The sequence below is a fragment of the Pygocentrus nattereri genome, chromosome 9 (genome assembly GCF_015220715.1).
Source record: "Pygocentrus nattereri isolate fPygNat1 chromosome 9, fPygNat1.pri, whole genome shotgun sequence".
Lineage (NCBI taxonomy): Eukaryota > Metazoa > Chordata > Actinopteri > Characiformes > Serrasalmidae > Pygocentrus > Pygocentrus nattereri.
In genome coordinates this window covers 37291994-37308912 of record NC_051219.1, presented here as the reverse complement: position 1 = coordinate 37308912, position 16919 = coordinate 37291994, and the positions used below count along the sequence as shown (strand labels likewise).

Sequence of the window (16919 nt, the reverse complement as noted above, 5' to 3'; positions counted from 1 at the left end):
TGTAAACAGTACAGTGAGCAGTCAGAGGAGTGGGAATATTGTAAACAGTACAGTGAGCAGTCAGAGGTGTGGGAATATTATAAATAGTACAGTGATTAGTCAGATGAGTGGGAATATTGTAAATAGTACAGTGATCAGTCAGAGGAGTGGGAATATTATAAATAGTACAGTGATCAGTCAGATGAGTGGGAATATTGTAAATAGTACAGTGATCAGTCAGAGGTGTGGGAATATTGTAAATAGTACAGTGATTAGTCAGATGAGTGGGAATATTGTAAATAGTACAGTGATCAGTCAGAGGAGTGGGAATATTATCAATAGTACAGTGATCAGTCAGAGGAGTGTAAATATTGTAAATAGTACAATGATCGGTCAGAGGTGTGGGAATATTGTAAATAATACAGTGATCAGTCAGATGAGAGGGAATATTGTAAATAATACAGTGATCAGTCAGATGAGTGGGAATATTGTAAATAGTACAGTGAGCAGTCAGAGGTGTGGGAATATTGTAAGTAGTACAGTGATCAGTTAGAGGTGTGGGAATATTGTAAATAGTACAGTGATTAGTCAGAGGTGTGGGAATATTGTAAATAGTACAGTGATCAGTCAGAGGTGTGGGAATATTGTAAATAATACAGTGGGCAGTCAGATGAGTGGGAATATTGTAATAGTTACAGTGGTCAGTCAGAGGAGTGGGAATATTATAAAAGGGCAGTGATCAGTCAGAGGAGTGGGAATATTATAAAAGTGCAGTGATCTGTCAGAGGAGTTGGAATATTATAAAAGTGCAGTGATCAGTCAGAGGAGTGGGAATATTATAAAAGTGCAGTGATCAATCAGAGGAGTGGGAATATTATAAAAGTGCAGTGATCAATCAGAGGAGTGGGAATATTATAAAAGGGCAGTGATCAGTCAGAGGAGTGGGAATATTATAAAAGTGCAGTGATCTGTCAGAGGAGTGGGAATATTATAAAAGTGCAGTGATCAATCAGAGGAGTGGGAATATTATAAAAGTGCAGTGATCTGTCAGAGGAGTGGGAATATTATAAAAGTGCAGTGATCAGTCAGAGGGGTGGGAATATTATAAAAGTGCAGTGATCTGTCAGAGGAGTGGGAATATTATAAAAGTGCAGTGATCAGTCAGAGGAGTGGGAATTTTATAAAAGTGCAGTGATCAGTCAGAGGAGTGGGAATATTATAAAAATGCAGTGATCAGTCAGAGGAGTGGGAATATTATAAAAATGCAGTTATCAGTCAGAGGAGTGGGAATATTATAAAAGTGCAGTGATCTGTCAGAGGAGTGGGAATATTATAAAAGTGCAGTGATCAGTCAGAGGGGTGGGAATATTATGAAAGTGCAGTGATCAGTCAGAGGAGTGAGAATATCATGAAAGTGCAGTGATCAGTCAGAGGAGTGGGAATTTTATAAAAGTGCAGTGATCAGTCAGAGGAGTGGGAATATTATAAAAATGCAGTGATCAGTCAGAGGAGTGGGAATATTATAAAAATGCAGTTATCAGTCAGAGATGTGGGAATATTATAAAACTACAGTCATCAGTCAGAGATGTGGGAATACTGTAAAAGTGCAGTGATCAGTAAGAGGTGTGGGAATATTGTAAAAGTTGCGCTTACCAGATGAGGCCTCACCTGAGGGAACGGTGCTTCTGTCACACACTCCGTCCTTCAGCAGCTTATCTCGGATCTCCCAGCTGAACATGCCTGGGTTCTCACGCTTATACTCCTCTATCCTTTTTTCCACATCAGGAGTGGCTACCTGCTTTAGGGTGGAATTCAGGAATAAAGGGGAAGAAAGAGGAATACAGAGAGGGATGGGAAATATGAGAGAAAGAGATTCTGTTTAATTGTGGACAGTTTGGAAATGAATAATGTGAGATCACATCAGTTTAGTCCTCTTTGCAACTGCCATTATTGCTAATGCTATTATTATTGTAATAATAATAATAATAATAATAATAATAATAACAACAATACCACCACCATCAACAACAATGCTACTAGCACCAGCTATAATAATAAGTGAATCTGTGCTCCTCTGTCCTCTCCTTACCCTGGGCTTGCTCCCTCCTATCGCTCCAGGTCTGATGGAGCCGGTCTCCTGGTACCTGCACAGGATCTTGGAGACGCAGCCGTGCGACACGCGCAGCTGGCGGGAGATGACGCAGGGCCTGATACCGTGGTGCGCCATCTCCACGATCTTATGGCGAATGTGGTTGGGCAGCGGTCTGCCGTTAATGAACACTCCGCCGAGCTGATTCACTCTGCCCTGACCCAGAGGAGTGGACACTGCGGCCAGGAAAACAGAACACATTACACACACAGCTCCCCACGGAAGGAGAGTTTTCTAGAAAAACAAGCGCAACCCGCTCACTTTCACAAGTCAACACGTTCACACGGAAAGCCTCTTTCACAGTTAGAGTGAATATAAAGCCGCGGTTAAATGCCTGGACTTTATCTTCTGAATCAACACTGCAGGATCACCACAGCTCAGGTCTCACTTTACTGATGATACGCGTTTAAAACAGTCCGTCTAACTAAATTACCTAACCGACTCCACAGACTTACACCACACACACACACACACACACACACACACACACACACACACACAGCTAAGAACATAATTACACAGAAACACTAACAATAAACACGCAAACCAACAGAAAAAAATCATACCGTGAAAAACGACTTCACTAAATGAGTTTAGTCTTTAACGTGTCTGAACGTGTTTTATAGATTGTGTAAAGGGCTGGACAGGGCGCTGATTGGAGCGTTTCAGGTTGGTGCAAAGTATTAATTTTGTTAATACAAATCACGTTTCTACTTTTTTATTTAGAGTATTTAATGAACCGAATAAAATCAGTTCGATTTGAGTTCGTTACCGCATTTCTAGGCTGAACTGAAGAGGCTGTTAAGGCTTTAATGTGTTAGTGTCTCAGTGGGTCTGTGAGGAATCTGCAGCTGCCACTGTCCACTCTCATTATTCTCTCTCCTGCTTTACAGATATTAATGTAGCTTCTCACCAGCGCTTAAACACACACACACACACACACACACACACACACACACACACACACTGCTCCACATTATTATTTACATGCTCAATTCACGTCTCATTCCACTGCGGGTCCATGCAAAAATAATCACTGAAATTTCCATCAAATAGAGTCATAACGAGATCCGAGCTTAACTACAGTCTTTAATCAGGAATCCAAATTTTACTGTGTTAATTGATTTATTCTCTACTTATATATTTCTTTCTTATACACACACACACATATATATACATATACATGTATCTATATATCTATATATATCTATATATATCTATATCTATATATATATATATATATATATATATATATATATATATATATATATATATATATATATATATATATATATATAAACCGTAAGGTGGAAAAAAACATGTTTACATTTTTGTAAAAAAAATAAAATAAAATCCAGAATTCGCAGTGATGAACCATTAACTATTTGGAAATTAAATGAAGAGGAAAAATAAAAAAAATAGGAAAAAGAAAAAAAAGGAAAGAAAAGTTAAAAAGGAACAAAAACAGGATCAAATAAAATCAAAGAAAAGAAAAGAACAAAAGTGAATGAAAATAAATGGGGAAATGCGAAATTGTACGATCGAATATACATTTTCAGTTTCTTTACTTTAAAATGATAATTACATAGAAGCCGGAACAGAAAAGGCTGTAAAGCTAAAGAAGGTAAATGAATCTTCAGGGTCGAGTAAAGGACGGAGCTGACCCACCTTCCAGGGGGAAGCCGGTTCGGGGGTAGTTTTGTCCAGGAGCTGGGCGCATCATCCTCGGCACTGTCCCCGGTAAAGTGGACATTCTGCTCTTCAGTCAAACGCGCACGCGGAGAGTCCACTCAGGACAAAAGCCGCCAACACACACTGGGCCGAGCAGAGAGCTGCGGGGACGGACAATCCCATAAACTGATGTTTAAAGAAGGACAAACTCCTGAGCGGAGAGAGAGAGAGAGAGAAAGAGAGAGAGAGAGAAAGAAAGAGAGAGAGAGGGCGCGGGGCAAAAAGAAGTCCAGCTAAACCCGAACGGCGCGTGCGTCAGGGGGGAAGGATAAGGAGGGAGGGGAGGCGGAATGGAGATGGAGGAGGAGGGGTGGGGTGTTGGGGTTTGGGGGGGTGGTGTAACTCCAAAAACGCTCTGGAGTGGACAGTAAAAAACTCGCCTAATTGTGCGCGGTCTTTTCTTCAGAAGCTCTCGATGGAGTTTGTTGGCGAGGGTGAGTTTGGGGCGCGCGGTGAACGCTCATAGGCTCGCGGGGCCTTCTTTTATCCGCGTGCCGACCGAGGGGTACGGGCGAGCGCCAACGACCAATCAGAACAGAGCACGGACCCTCTCACTGAACAGAAAACAAACACTAACGCGTGATTGCTCAACTTCCAGAGAGTGAAAGAGTGAGAGAGAGAGAGAGAGAGAGAGAGAGAGAGAGAGAGAGAGAGGGAGGGAGAGAGAGAGAGAGAGAGAGAGAGAGAGAGAGAGGGAGAGAGAGAGAGAGAGAGAGAGAGAGAGAGAGAGAGAGAGACTGAGAGAGAGGGAGAGAGAGAGACCAGAAACACACGCTGCACAATCTGAGACTACACACAGCTTCTGATCTGATGACTGAACTTTATTCCCGCCGTTCAGAGCTCAGGGTGTAGAGCTGCTGTTGTTAGAAAGACTCTGAATGAGCAGTTTAACCCATTCAGCTCACATTTACTACGGTGGAGATACACAGCAGGGCTGGTTCTGATTGGTCTGAAGTGATGAGCTTTTGTATAGTTGTGCCTCGCATAAAGATCTAATTATACTCATTTAAACATAACTTTCATTTGAATGTTTCACACTTTTATTCACAAAATTTGATTTACTTTCTATAGTTTTGTCAAACTAAGCAACCTCATGTTACCCAAATCCAGAATTTAATATGACAAAGTTATAAAGTCTCACATTTTAGCCATATATATTTGTCCATGTGGAAAGTTCGTCAGATCTGCTCAGGCGAGCTCAGCCCAGAGAACACGTGAACCAGACGGTTTAAACTTTCAGATGTGGACATTAAAGGGTTAACAGACAGTGCCGAGTGGAAATCCCTACTTCAGTAGGCCTGCAGCATTTCGTTCGAGACGTGAGTGTTCTCAGTAAACACACGAAGGGCAATACAACTAAAAATAAAACAGTCTGGTTAAACAACTCTATTTTGTCTTTTTACTCTTTTGAAATAAAGTTTCTACACTCCATCTTGTTATTAACGCACCGGCGTCCTTCAGTGATGGACAGAACGAAGCAACACAGACAGAGTAATTATAAACCGTCTTTGAATCGCTAAATCGACACGATTACACGATTATGTAAAAACGATGATTTCTCGATCTAGCGCGCTGCCTACCATTAACAGGTATTTCTGCACTCGCGAGAACTGTTTATGGTTACTATTTATGGTATCACGGGTCCAATGTTGCACGTCCGAATACCTGGACGAATATAAAAAGCGCGATTATTATTCGAACAATTAAAAGTAAGGAGGGTGAAATTGTAACTCAGCGCAGGTCTTCAGGAATTAATGCGTTAATTAATTAATTAATTTTAAAAACCTCACTAATGACAGCGTTTCAGCAGCGCCAAAATATTATCAACACAATTTCCCCTCTTTAATATTTAATATGGTTTTTAAAATACACTGGACTGCTGTAGGTGGGCAGTACAGTACTGTCATATCCTCACAGCGCAGTGTGTGTGTGTGTGTGTGTGTGTTGGGGGGACATTTGACCGCCGCTCGTGCACTCAGCAAACGACCTGAACGCCGCGTTTAATGAACAGCGGAGTCATTTACTCGGAGAGAAGAGCAGCCGCAGCTCCCGGGAGACCAATCACAGCCGGAGCGCCAGTGTGGTCTCTGATAGAGGGATGTAAGACCAGCGAACCTCTGTGAGAAGGAGTTTTAGTGGAATTTAATGCTAAGATCATAAATAAATCAAATATCTTTTAGTGACTCACTCGCCATCATTCACTTCACTGACTGCAGATCTGGTTAAATAACAGGGAATCATTCACAGCCTTGAAGCGATTCTACCTCCACTGAACACACGGGGAAAAGGTGCTTTAAGCGCCACATCAGAGCAGCACAGTTTATTCTTCCAGCTGACTTCTTTCGGCACCAGTTGTGTTCATGTAATGTACTGCGCTCGAAACACTTCATCACATACAGCCAAAGCACCTCGTTTCCAGTGTGGCTCTCTCATTATGGTTGAAGTGGAATTGTGTATTCACTTCTTTAGGTTTATGAAGGAATCTTTAGGCTATATTTAACAGAGAATATGATAGTTATACTAATACACCCCTACTAATATCTCTACTAATACTAGCAATGCAGGTTTTCCTATGATCTATAAGAATATCTTGATGTTTCGGTGGTTCTTAAAATCACAAAAGTATTGTTATAATGAAGAAAAGACGTTTCCTCCAACAGAGGAATCAAATAAACTCGCCTACAAACAAACACATGAACAAAAAAATCATTTTTCACCAGATATCTCACACTTTGGACTGGGCACATTTACTATTTACTATTTCACCCTTCTGGTCTTCTGCCTCAGGGTGGTCCATTTGAACTGTGGTCAACGCTGTCCCATCTTTTTTTCCCAGTCAGGAATCATTGATTTTGCAGCTTTCTGGATTATTTTCCAGCTGTGGCGACGCTCAGTAGCCATTTATTTTCTACCAGAGCAGAGGAAATTCTGCAAAACTACATGACACACTTATTTTCCCGTTTCGTTTCGTGAAATGTTCGTTTAATACAGCAGCGCTGTGGCAAGAAGAGGAAGAGGAAGAGGAGGAAGAAGAAGCTGGTCAGTAGAAACCTGTTCTACGCTCTAACATTTCAGGTTAACGTCCATAGCAGCGACACCCGTCCCACCTCCTTGAAATCTACCTTCACACAAAGTCTACATCCAGCTAATCAGAGCTTCCTAGAAAGACCTGACCATCTCAATCAGGCATTTTCGACGTTTTGGAGTTTTGGTTTGGAGCTGAACTTGGCATGAAGGTATGCAGACGTCCAGAAGAGCTGGTGACCTCTCGTCTGTTCACAGAGATGTAGAGCGTCCACTAGAGGGCAATAAAGCTCTAAAATCAGCTCAATTAGCTACAGTTTGGGAGGGCTTAGACCCTCACATGTATAACCACATTTAAACATATCACAGGCAAATCTGCTGTTTTCTGTGGCTCTCTGGTTTGGCAGTGCAGCTAAACTTACATAACCTGACACATGTTTTATTGTACGATCTGATTTCGATCTGATTTAGGTTCGCATAAAAACCACACCATTCACTTTACAACGGCTCTAAACCCAATCACACTAAGCCACACTGCAGTAGTTTCACTGTGCTGCTCAACATACTTCAGTCAAAGGATCATCTACAAACATGTCTCTGGCCAGAACAAGGCGTCTGTATACTTCCTCTTTAGAGTGGAATTCCACCCAATTTTTTTTTTCTGTAAAGTTTCTACATAATTCAGTCGTTGAGATGTAAACAAAGTCATTTGTAGTTGTTTATTCCGAAATGGTGGACTACAGAGAAACTCACCAAGATTTCTTTACAGTGGTGGTGACAGGAACTAACGTCTGCACTGCAAATAAAGCCATTTCACTTACTATCCCAAATGCTCAGCGAAGCTACATGAATGTCTTCTGAATGTTATATGTAATGTGGAAAGTGGTAAATCCTAGCAAAAATGGACAAAAGGACTCTTTTGCTTTACACTGCTTTGCATCACTGCCATAAAGGGAAAAAATAAATAAATGTTTGTTGCACTGTATTGCAAAATTGTTGAAAACAAGGTCTGAGACAGCATTTCTTACAACTTTTTGTGAGTTTTCCAGATACTAGGCATCTGGTTCCTATCACCACCACTGTGAACGATGTGTGTTTGCATAAGGACTCAACTGTGTTTGAATTTTTAAAAAATCTATTTATTCCTCTTTAAAAGAATATATTGGATATTTTTTTCCAAAACTCACGATTAGCAAAAAATATATCATGCAAAAGGTTTAGTATTTTTGAAGCACCCTTTGGCATGATGTCACTTAAGCCTTTCTGAAATCCTTTACCCATTTTGTGTCTGAAAACCTACAAAGCCTCTGTCCAAAAATAGTTACCTGTCAAAAACAGCATATCAGCATTACAAGTGCATTAACCCCTTAACCTTCCAGGCTTTTTATATAGTAATTCATTAAGTACAAGGACTAACTAACGGAGCCTATTTTAGGTTATAGAAGAGTGTAATAAAACTTTGAGTCTTGGTAAGGGATTAAATGGCCAGGGCCCACCAGAGGGCCCAAAGTTTTACTACACACTTCTATAACCTATGAATAGCTCAGCCAGTTTGCACTGAAGTCCCAGCAGTTAATAAATAATAAGCCTGGGACTTTAAGGGATTGGTAGGCCTCAATTATATATATATATATATATATATATATATATATATATATATATATACATATTATATTAGTATGAGATTCTGGACATAGCCTAAATCTCTAGTGGTAAGCGCCAGACATGGAAAGTCATGTCAGTAAATGTTTTGAGTATTGAGAAGTAAATCTAAAAAAATAATTCCTATAATTCCTCATTTGCAGTTGTAAAATCCTGCATTTGTTGCCATTCTAAGATGCAGTGTTTGTTAAAGCTCTTCTTTCGAGAAGGACACTCTGATCTCAGCTTCCTCAGAGGGCCTGGCTTTGACAGTTTGAGGGCTCGTGTGGTCAGAGTCAGACAAGTATGGGATTAACTGCTGTCTTTAAACATTTGGCACTTCCGTTCACAGACGTGCAACCTTATATATGCAGTCTGGGGTATTTGCGTGCTCTCAGCTTGACTTGGATTCATTATGTAAAAAATCCAAGGCAAAAACAAGTTTTAAAGAAAGGCTTCAATGCACACCACTCTGCACCCATCTACACACATCATTTCATGTAATTTGTAATATTTTGACGGCTGTAAAAGAACTGAAAAAATAAACATTCATGATAAACCTTAAATCACTCTGCAGTTTGATGCAACCTACTGTAGTGTTCTCTAGCCCAAGTACTTTTCAGCATCCCATATAATTGATGAGTTATAGGCCAGATTGGATCATAATGAAAGATTCTGGACATACAATATACAGTGGACTATTTCTCTAAAAGGCAGCAATTCCTGACACAGCTACAGATTTTGGGGACATACACAGGAGCAGAGAGGGCAGTGCAAAGGTGGCAAGCTAGAAAGGTGAGAGAGAGAGAGAGAGAGAGAGAGAGATAGATAGATAGATAGATAGATAGATAGATAGATAGATAGATAGATAGATAGATAGATAGATAGATAGAGAAAGAGAGAGAGTCAGAGAGAGAGTCAGAGAGAGAGAGAGAGCAGGTGCATCAGATCATACAAAGCCTGTCAACCTGATGTTGACTTCCACATGACACATTTAGCATTGGCGTGCAGCTGGAAGTAGTTTAGAGTGTTAAATCATAGGCCTAGTAATGGCATCTTGTCACTATACATCACTGCAAGCAGAGGAAGGAATGTCTGTGAGGTAGACTCCATCACTCTAATCGGACTCTTTCATTCTCTCTCTCTCTCTCTCTCTCTCTCGTACACTTACTTACACTACACTTGAACATTCACTCCATGCTATTCCATAATGAGTGCAGGCTAAAATGACTTGAAGCGCACAGCACAGCACAGCTGGCCTGCAGAACTCTCAACCAGAAAGAGTTAACCTGAACTACAAGGGTTTGTTCTGAATAATTCATAAAATTCTGGATGATTAAGTTTTTAAAATGTAAACATATTTCTATGTGTCATTCTACAGAAAATTAGTCATAATCTTTCACAGTGGTGGTGAAAAGAATAAGACATTCAAAGCGTTTAATGCCCCTAAAGGTACCTCAGAGGAAATGACTATATGAAATGGTTACAGATGCACTGCCTGGTGCTTGAGACTTTGTTTTATGACAGAGATGGTTTTTTGAACTCAAACGTGTTGTATGGTGCGTGCAGGTGCGGTAAGGCAAAACAGTACCCAAAGCCAACTCGTTTTTTAGTACTGTTTTACCAACATCACCATGACATAACAAACTCAGAAGACACATGTAGGGTCACTGATTTGTTGGATTGCAAATGAAATAGTTATATTTGCGTTGTAGACATCATGACGTGGTTACTGTCATCACCACTGTAAAGAAATGTGAGTTTGTACGTTTCTCTACGATGAACCAATTCACACCAAACCACTCTGCATGACTTTGTTTACATCTTGAATTATGCATTTTTTAATCAGTGGAATTCCTCTTTATATCAGCCTTAAGCATGTCCTGATATTTATGGTATTACTTTGTTGAAGATGTCTGAGGTTTGAAGTTAGGATAGCTTAAGGCTGGCTTAAACATATCACTCACAAAAAAGAAAACACTGAAGACATCTTAACAATGGGAACTATGGGAACCATAAAAATAAAAAATTAATATGCTACTAACCTGCCATACCTCAAATTCAAATTTGTACATGGCCTATATGCTGTAGTATGGAAAAGTATAGACTAATAATGGAATAATGGCCATATATGCAATGTATGTATTATGCAATATATATATATATATATATATATATATATATATATATGTGTGTGTGTGTGTGTATGTGTGTGTGTGTGTGTGTGTGTACAGACATATATACATACATGCATTCACCCACCTATCAGAAGTATTTTCATGATCCATGTATTATGCCTATATGACCATCATATATGTTCACATATGGTCATATATCTAAGATTTCTGTATGGGTCCACAATGTGAAAGAAAAATATTCATGTGATTGACTGATCCAGCTGCTGCATTAGAAAGGGACAATAATCCATTCATTATATAAATACAGAATATAGTTTCCATTTTTGATTCTAATATACATTTTAATCTTTATTATTTCAAAGTTCACGCACGTATGACCAATTTATATCAACTAACTCGCAATAATAAAAGGCTATGAGCATTACACCTAAGCTAACGTTGCTAGCTAGCTAACTACAACAGACATAGCCTATGTTTAAGCCTATAAGCCTTGTTGCAATCATTATTAAATGTAGCTTACACATATGTGAACAACTTAAACAAACTAACTTGCTCAAATAAGCGCTATAAAAACATTACTTGGACTTAAACCACCCCAGCTAACGGTAGCTATGCTAAACTACAACACAGGGTACATGGAAGCCTGTTAGAGTCGTGCTTGCTGTTTCATATTCACTGACGTTTGTGTTCCTAAATTAGTCCTGCTTGAATGACAAGTGAGGAACTTGTAACAGCTACGTCAGTTTCTCTCCCCCGTGTTTTTCAGTGATGAAAACTACCATGAAAATGCTGAAGATGCCACCGTATGAGGCGCATGTGATCATAATGGGGAGGTCACAGACACTGCAGCGCTACGACGGCCCGCGTCTTGTCCTTTCACACTATAAGAGCCTTTCTGACGAGCTCTTTCATGTGCCGATGTGTGCTGTGCAGACTTCGGGGTTGACAGGGTGGGAGCGTGAAGAAGGTCAAGACCTGATGGGAGGTCATGCTGTGTGGAGCGTCCCTCCCTGTGCCAGCACACATCTCGCAGCTCCAGACATGCTGGGCCTCCTCAGCCCACTGGGCCTGCAGGGTACAACAATACAGATTCTGCTCCACAGTCAGCTCAGCTAAGCTCTACTGTCTTCAGGTTTAAAGGGAAACTCCACCAATTTTTCAAAGTTTTTACATAATTTAATGGTTAAGTCATGTAGAGTGATTTGGTGTGAAATGCTCCACTTTAAAAAAACGTAATGAGTCAGAATTGTTCATAGGGGTTGTGATAGGAACCTGGCATTTCCAAAAAAAAAAACGACCTGAGGTCAAAAAATGCTTAAGTGCTGAGCTGAAGAGCTGCATACCTTCTTAGCACATCCAGTATCTGCATAGGTACCGACATGTGTTGGAAGCTGTTTTTTAAGCCTCAGAAATCAGAGGTGTGACCAATCACAAGCCAGTGCAAATGCTGTCATCAACTTATCAGAAAGAAGAGAAATGGGCAATTAAATGTGAAAGACTAAAATATAACTAACTTAAAACTGGATTCATTTCCTCACAAATACACTTGTGAAGAAGTGTATCATTTGAAAATTCCCAGAAGAGCACACATTCGTCAAATTGTGGAATAAATGGAACTGAGTAAATGTAACTAGTTACCAGTGTTCACATCATAACACATTTCGTTACTTCTGACCTCTTACACAATAAAAAAGTGAAACGTCCAGGTTGCACTGATTGGTGTTACCCTTTTGCGTATTGAATATTTCAAAAGTAACATATAGTTGCTTAAACCAGTCAAGGCAGTCATTTAGTTTATTTTTTGTTGCATGCTCTGAATGTTCCACAGTTCACAGTGTTTCTATCTATGATGCAAGTGGTGCAGCAGCCAAGAAGGTGCATTCAGACCTCAGACATGGCGCTTTTAACCTTAGCAGACAACAGTAACAAACAGATTCCTTCTTGGAGAATCCTCTGCTGTGGTATCACCACAGAGGTAAAATGAAGTCATGACGTCAATGTTAATCACACACACCATGCTGTGAGAAAGAAAACTACTGAATGTTTTTGGGCTCACTTCATCTCCACTATAGTCCCCTATAGATGATCTACAAATATTCAAATTGTTAACAATCTATCTATTGAAACTCAGCTGATTCCAGTGGAATCTAATGATCTGGTGGGGTTAGGGCTAGGACCAGGGTCTGTGTTGGCTTTAGGTTTTGGGTTGAGGTTAGGGTTAGGATTAGAGCTGGGTTTAGAGTTAAAGAAAAGAACTGTCAATTCAGTAGATATTTAAGTGCATTTACCTTGTAAGTAATTAAGAATCTACGAAGCGTCTAAAGTGTACTATCCAAATAATTTTGGCTAATGGTTTTTAGTGGGGATGCGCTGGTATTCAATATTCAATACGTTTCATTTAAAAAAATGTATTTATAAAATGTGGACTTTGAATAAAATGGTATTTCTGTCCAATTTCAAATGCAGTAAAATGAATAATATGTGGACATTTTAGTACAGTATCCCCCCTGACCTAAACGTTCTGCTTCTCTGGAGTACAATAAACACATCATTAGATATTGATTTGATATCAATATCTATTTGTGATATCATTGTGTGTAGTAATCCAACTTAACAACTCAACAAGCGTATAGGACATAAATGACTTAGTCCAGAGTCCAGCTCAAGTTTTTCAGTAGGGCTTGCATGAAACAGTCTGGTTGAAAATATTTCAATTTCAGTTAACACAACAAGTGACTGCCAAATTTACTCCAAAGCAAACAAACAAAAGAAAAAACAAATGCAGAATGTTGAGTGTTTTTAATAACTTTTCTTACAAATGCTAGTCAACAACCAAATGCAGAAGATATTTGACTTAAAACAGTCTGTTTATTAAATCTACACTTATAGTCCACTAGCTCAGTGCAGGGATGTTAGAGGTCTAATTGGGTTGCCAGTTGTGATGGCAGAGGGGTGAACCCCTTTTAACAGACATTTCTCAGACATTATCAGCATGTGATGGACTGGTTGTTTTTTGCTTTAATCAGTTAGTGCAGCCTTTCTTTGAAAATGTCAGAAAAGAAAGAGGCCTGTTTAATGTAGATGAAAGTAGCAGACCCAATTTTACATGCTGCCCCAATTGGTTTCACTAAATCAATCTGAAGGAGAAGCACATGAAGAGAATTTGAGGCCCTTCTCGACTGTGACTCCTGCCCCTCTGCGTATGTTCTTCCACTCTGTAGACTTTGTAGACTTTTCAGACCGATCAATTTAGATGTTCAAGTCTCAGGAAGACTCCAACTTAAATGTTGGATCTTGTTGTATTTTAGATCTTCTGTTTGAAGATGTTGAAGGGAAAATAAAACTTGCATGCCAAGTATACTTGGAGTACCATATAGAGGGTTCGGGCATGGCCAGAGTGCTTGTTAGAGACAAGAGAGACACTCTTTCTTCTTCTTCTTCTGCTTCATCATCATAATCATCATCATCATCATCATCATCATCATCATCATCTTCTTCTTCTTCTTCTCCTTTTTCTTCTTTGTATCTTTATTTTCTTTTACTTCTGCTTCATCTTCATCATCATTTTCTTCTTTATATCTTTATTTTCTTCTGCTTTTTCTTCTGCTTCATCATCATCATCATCATGATCATCATCATCTTCTTCTTCTTTGTATCTGTTTCTTCTTCTTCTTCTCCTTTTTCTTCTTTATATCTTTATTTCTTCTACTTCTGCTTCATCATCATCATGATCATCTTATACGTCTTCTCCTTCTTCTTTGTATCTTTTTCTTCTTCTTCGTTTGTATCTGTATCTTTTTCTTCATCTTTATTATCTTTATTTTTCTTCATCTTTTTCTTCTTTTACTTTTTTATATCTTTTTCTTCATAATCATCATCATCGTTATCTTTATTTTCTTCTTCGTTTGTATCTTTTTCTTCATCTTTATAATCTTTATTTTTCCTTCTCCTTTTTCTTCTTCATCATCACCTTTTTATTTTCTTCTTCTTCTTCTTTGTCTGTATTCTTCTGCTTTTTCTTATTTATATATTTATTTTCTTCTTCATCATCATCATCATCTTTATTGTCTTCTTCATCATCACAATCATCTTCAAATCTTTATTTTTTTTTTCTTTGTATTTTAGTCTCAAATATTCAAATAAAATTTCCCAATGTAATTGTCCATTTGACGTTGACCAGCATAGCCTGCACAGCAAATGCTGAACAATACCAATACAATGTCAGTATGAAAGTATAGCAGGATCACTGCAGCGAGGGACCATCTAAAGAGCCCAAACATCGATTTAATCCCTGTTTTTACCCTAATTAGTCTGAGTGGTTTGTCAGCCTTTTAACAGGATATACACAATGAGTCAAATCAAATTACTCACGATTTAGCTCGTACTCTGCCAGCGTAGACGTTTCAGTAAAACGCTAAAACACTGAAACACAAACGTTAGCTCAAATGATAATCTAATTGAAATAGTGGAGGGAAAGGCCAAAACAACTCAAGCGTACTGGGCTGTCGTTCAGGAGATGGATTTTTAAGAAATGCTGTAATATATTTCACATATGTGCTTCCACAGATGTGCCTCCCACAGAAATGTGAATTAAAAGAGAGAAACTACAAAATAAGGCGTCTTCAGACATTCATGCACAGTGTGAAGTTAAATAATTGCACATTACTGAAAACAAAGTCCATTTGACTTTACAGATTGAGCATGTGAGAGTAAAAGGATTGTCACATCTTTGCTAAAGAGGGGTTTTAAATGGAAGTCATTTCTCTCCTTTGTGAAGATTTGTTTGAATTCTCAGGTTTTGTGGACGCTGGCGTTTCGAGTGTCATCACATGACAGTGTTTTGCTATTAGTGGCAGTGAAAAGGCCATTGAAGTTGTTTATGGTCCCACCGCTCTCCCTCGTTTCTGAGAGAGCCTGATATCGTGCATATGAAGCAGTAAGCAAGTACGCTCATTTCTGTGAAATAACTTTAGTTAACAGCACAAAACACACAGCCCTGTGTTAGAAAAAGTATTGTAAACATAGCTAATTTAGTATGGTGGGCCGTCTTGTCGCCCTTTACTGGGCTGATATCAGGTCATTCCAGCATCTCTAACTTGTTTTTTCACAGATGATTATGAGTGGAACAGACAGTCTTGGAATCCAGAGGAGCATGAGACCTTCATGCGGGGATGAGCCACCTTCTGGGATCAATGTCTGCATTTTGTCGATCGAGCAATGCAGAGCCACCATGCAAGATGCATTTTGTTTGCTAAGTAATTATCTGAGTCTCTATTCATTTGCAGATTTTTCACACAAAAGCTAGGGTGCATGAGAATGACGTTGTTTGGTTAAATAATATCTCGAGTCTTTATTTGGCACAATAGTTGATCTTATAAAATAATATCGCTTCTGGTGGCGCCTAATTTATTCAGTCTTTTACCCCTTATTGCTCCAAACATGTTTTTCAAACAGAGGTTTGTGAAAAGGTTATTGTTGGTGACATTGTTGGTATTCAGTTACATTCAATGAAGTGGTATAACACAGGCAGTTGGATTTCTGTCAATGCCAATTCTGAAGACAGTGCTATGAAAGAAAGGCATCTGTTTTAGTGATGTTTGTTATACAGGCACTTCATTCAGGAACTTGATATTCGTTGAAAAAGCGTTGCGAAATGACAACAAGAGCTGAGATTCAAAAAATCTCTGCTCTATTTTCACGGTTGTGGCAAACAGTATTTTGCATCTGAAACACTTTGCATGGACGTGTATTTTGCATCTGAATTTATAGGCGATGTGATATTAGTCATGAGTGGGCTCAGCATCACTTCCCTGCATGTTATAAGCAACACTCTAACTGTTTAAGTCAAGAACTTTGTTGCAATTTCTAATAATAATAATAATAATAATATTAATAATAACAACAGTTTTAGTATGTATTGCATTTAGATGGACCTTTCCACAGGTCTACGTGGTTTATGGAGTATGGGATTCCAGCTGTTCTTAATTCAGTCCTGCTCAACACAACACTACATACAAAAATCACCATTTATTTCTATGCAGTGTAACTGTAGACATACAGTACTGTGCAGTAGTAAGACCCTTTATTTAGTTAACTTACTGTCACAACAGCCACTGAGTGCAAGTTATTCAATTCATTCACCATCAGAAAACAGCAGAAAATGTATATTTAACAGAACATTATGCAGATACAGTTGTATTATACAGCCTCAACAGCTAACTTCAACATCAGTTTTGGTATTTAGCGTTTTTTGGTTT

At 39.0% G+C, this 16919-nt stretch overlaps 1 protein-coding gene across 8 annotated transcripts in view; it reads right to left on the bottom strand.

Annotated features, from left to right (window-relative positions):
• pax7b (paired box 7b) overlaps positions 1-4202 on the bottom strand; it is a 65387-nt gene extending 61185 nt beyond the window's left edge. Inside the window, exons 1-3 of one of the 8 annotated variants that reach the window (XM_037541503.1) lie at positions 3797-4202; positions 2069-2304; positions 1633-1774 (exon numbers count right to left, since the gene is read on the bottom strand). In XM_037541503.1, coding sequence (XP_037397400.1) covers positions 1633-1774; positions 2069-2304; positions 3797-3881 — 463 coding nt within the window. In that variant the 5' untranslated portion in view covers positions 3882-4202. Of the gene's footprint in view, positions 1-1632; positions 1778-2068; positions 2305-3796 lie in introns of all 8 variants that reach the window. The other 7 variants (XM_037541505.1, XM_037541502.1, XM_037541504.1 and 4 more) reach the window with 7 other exon arrangements.
• Between the last annotated feature and the right edge of the window lie 12717 nt (positions 4203-16919).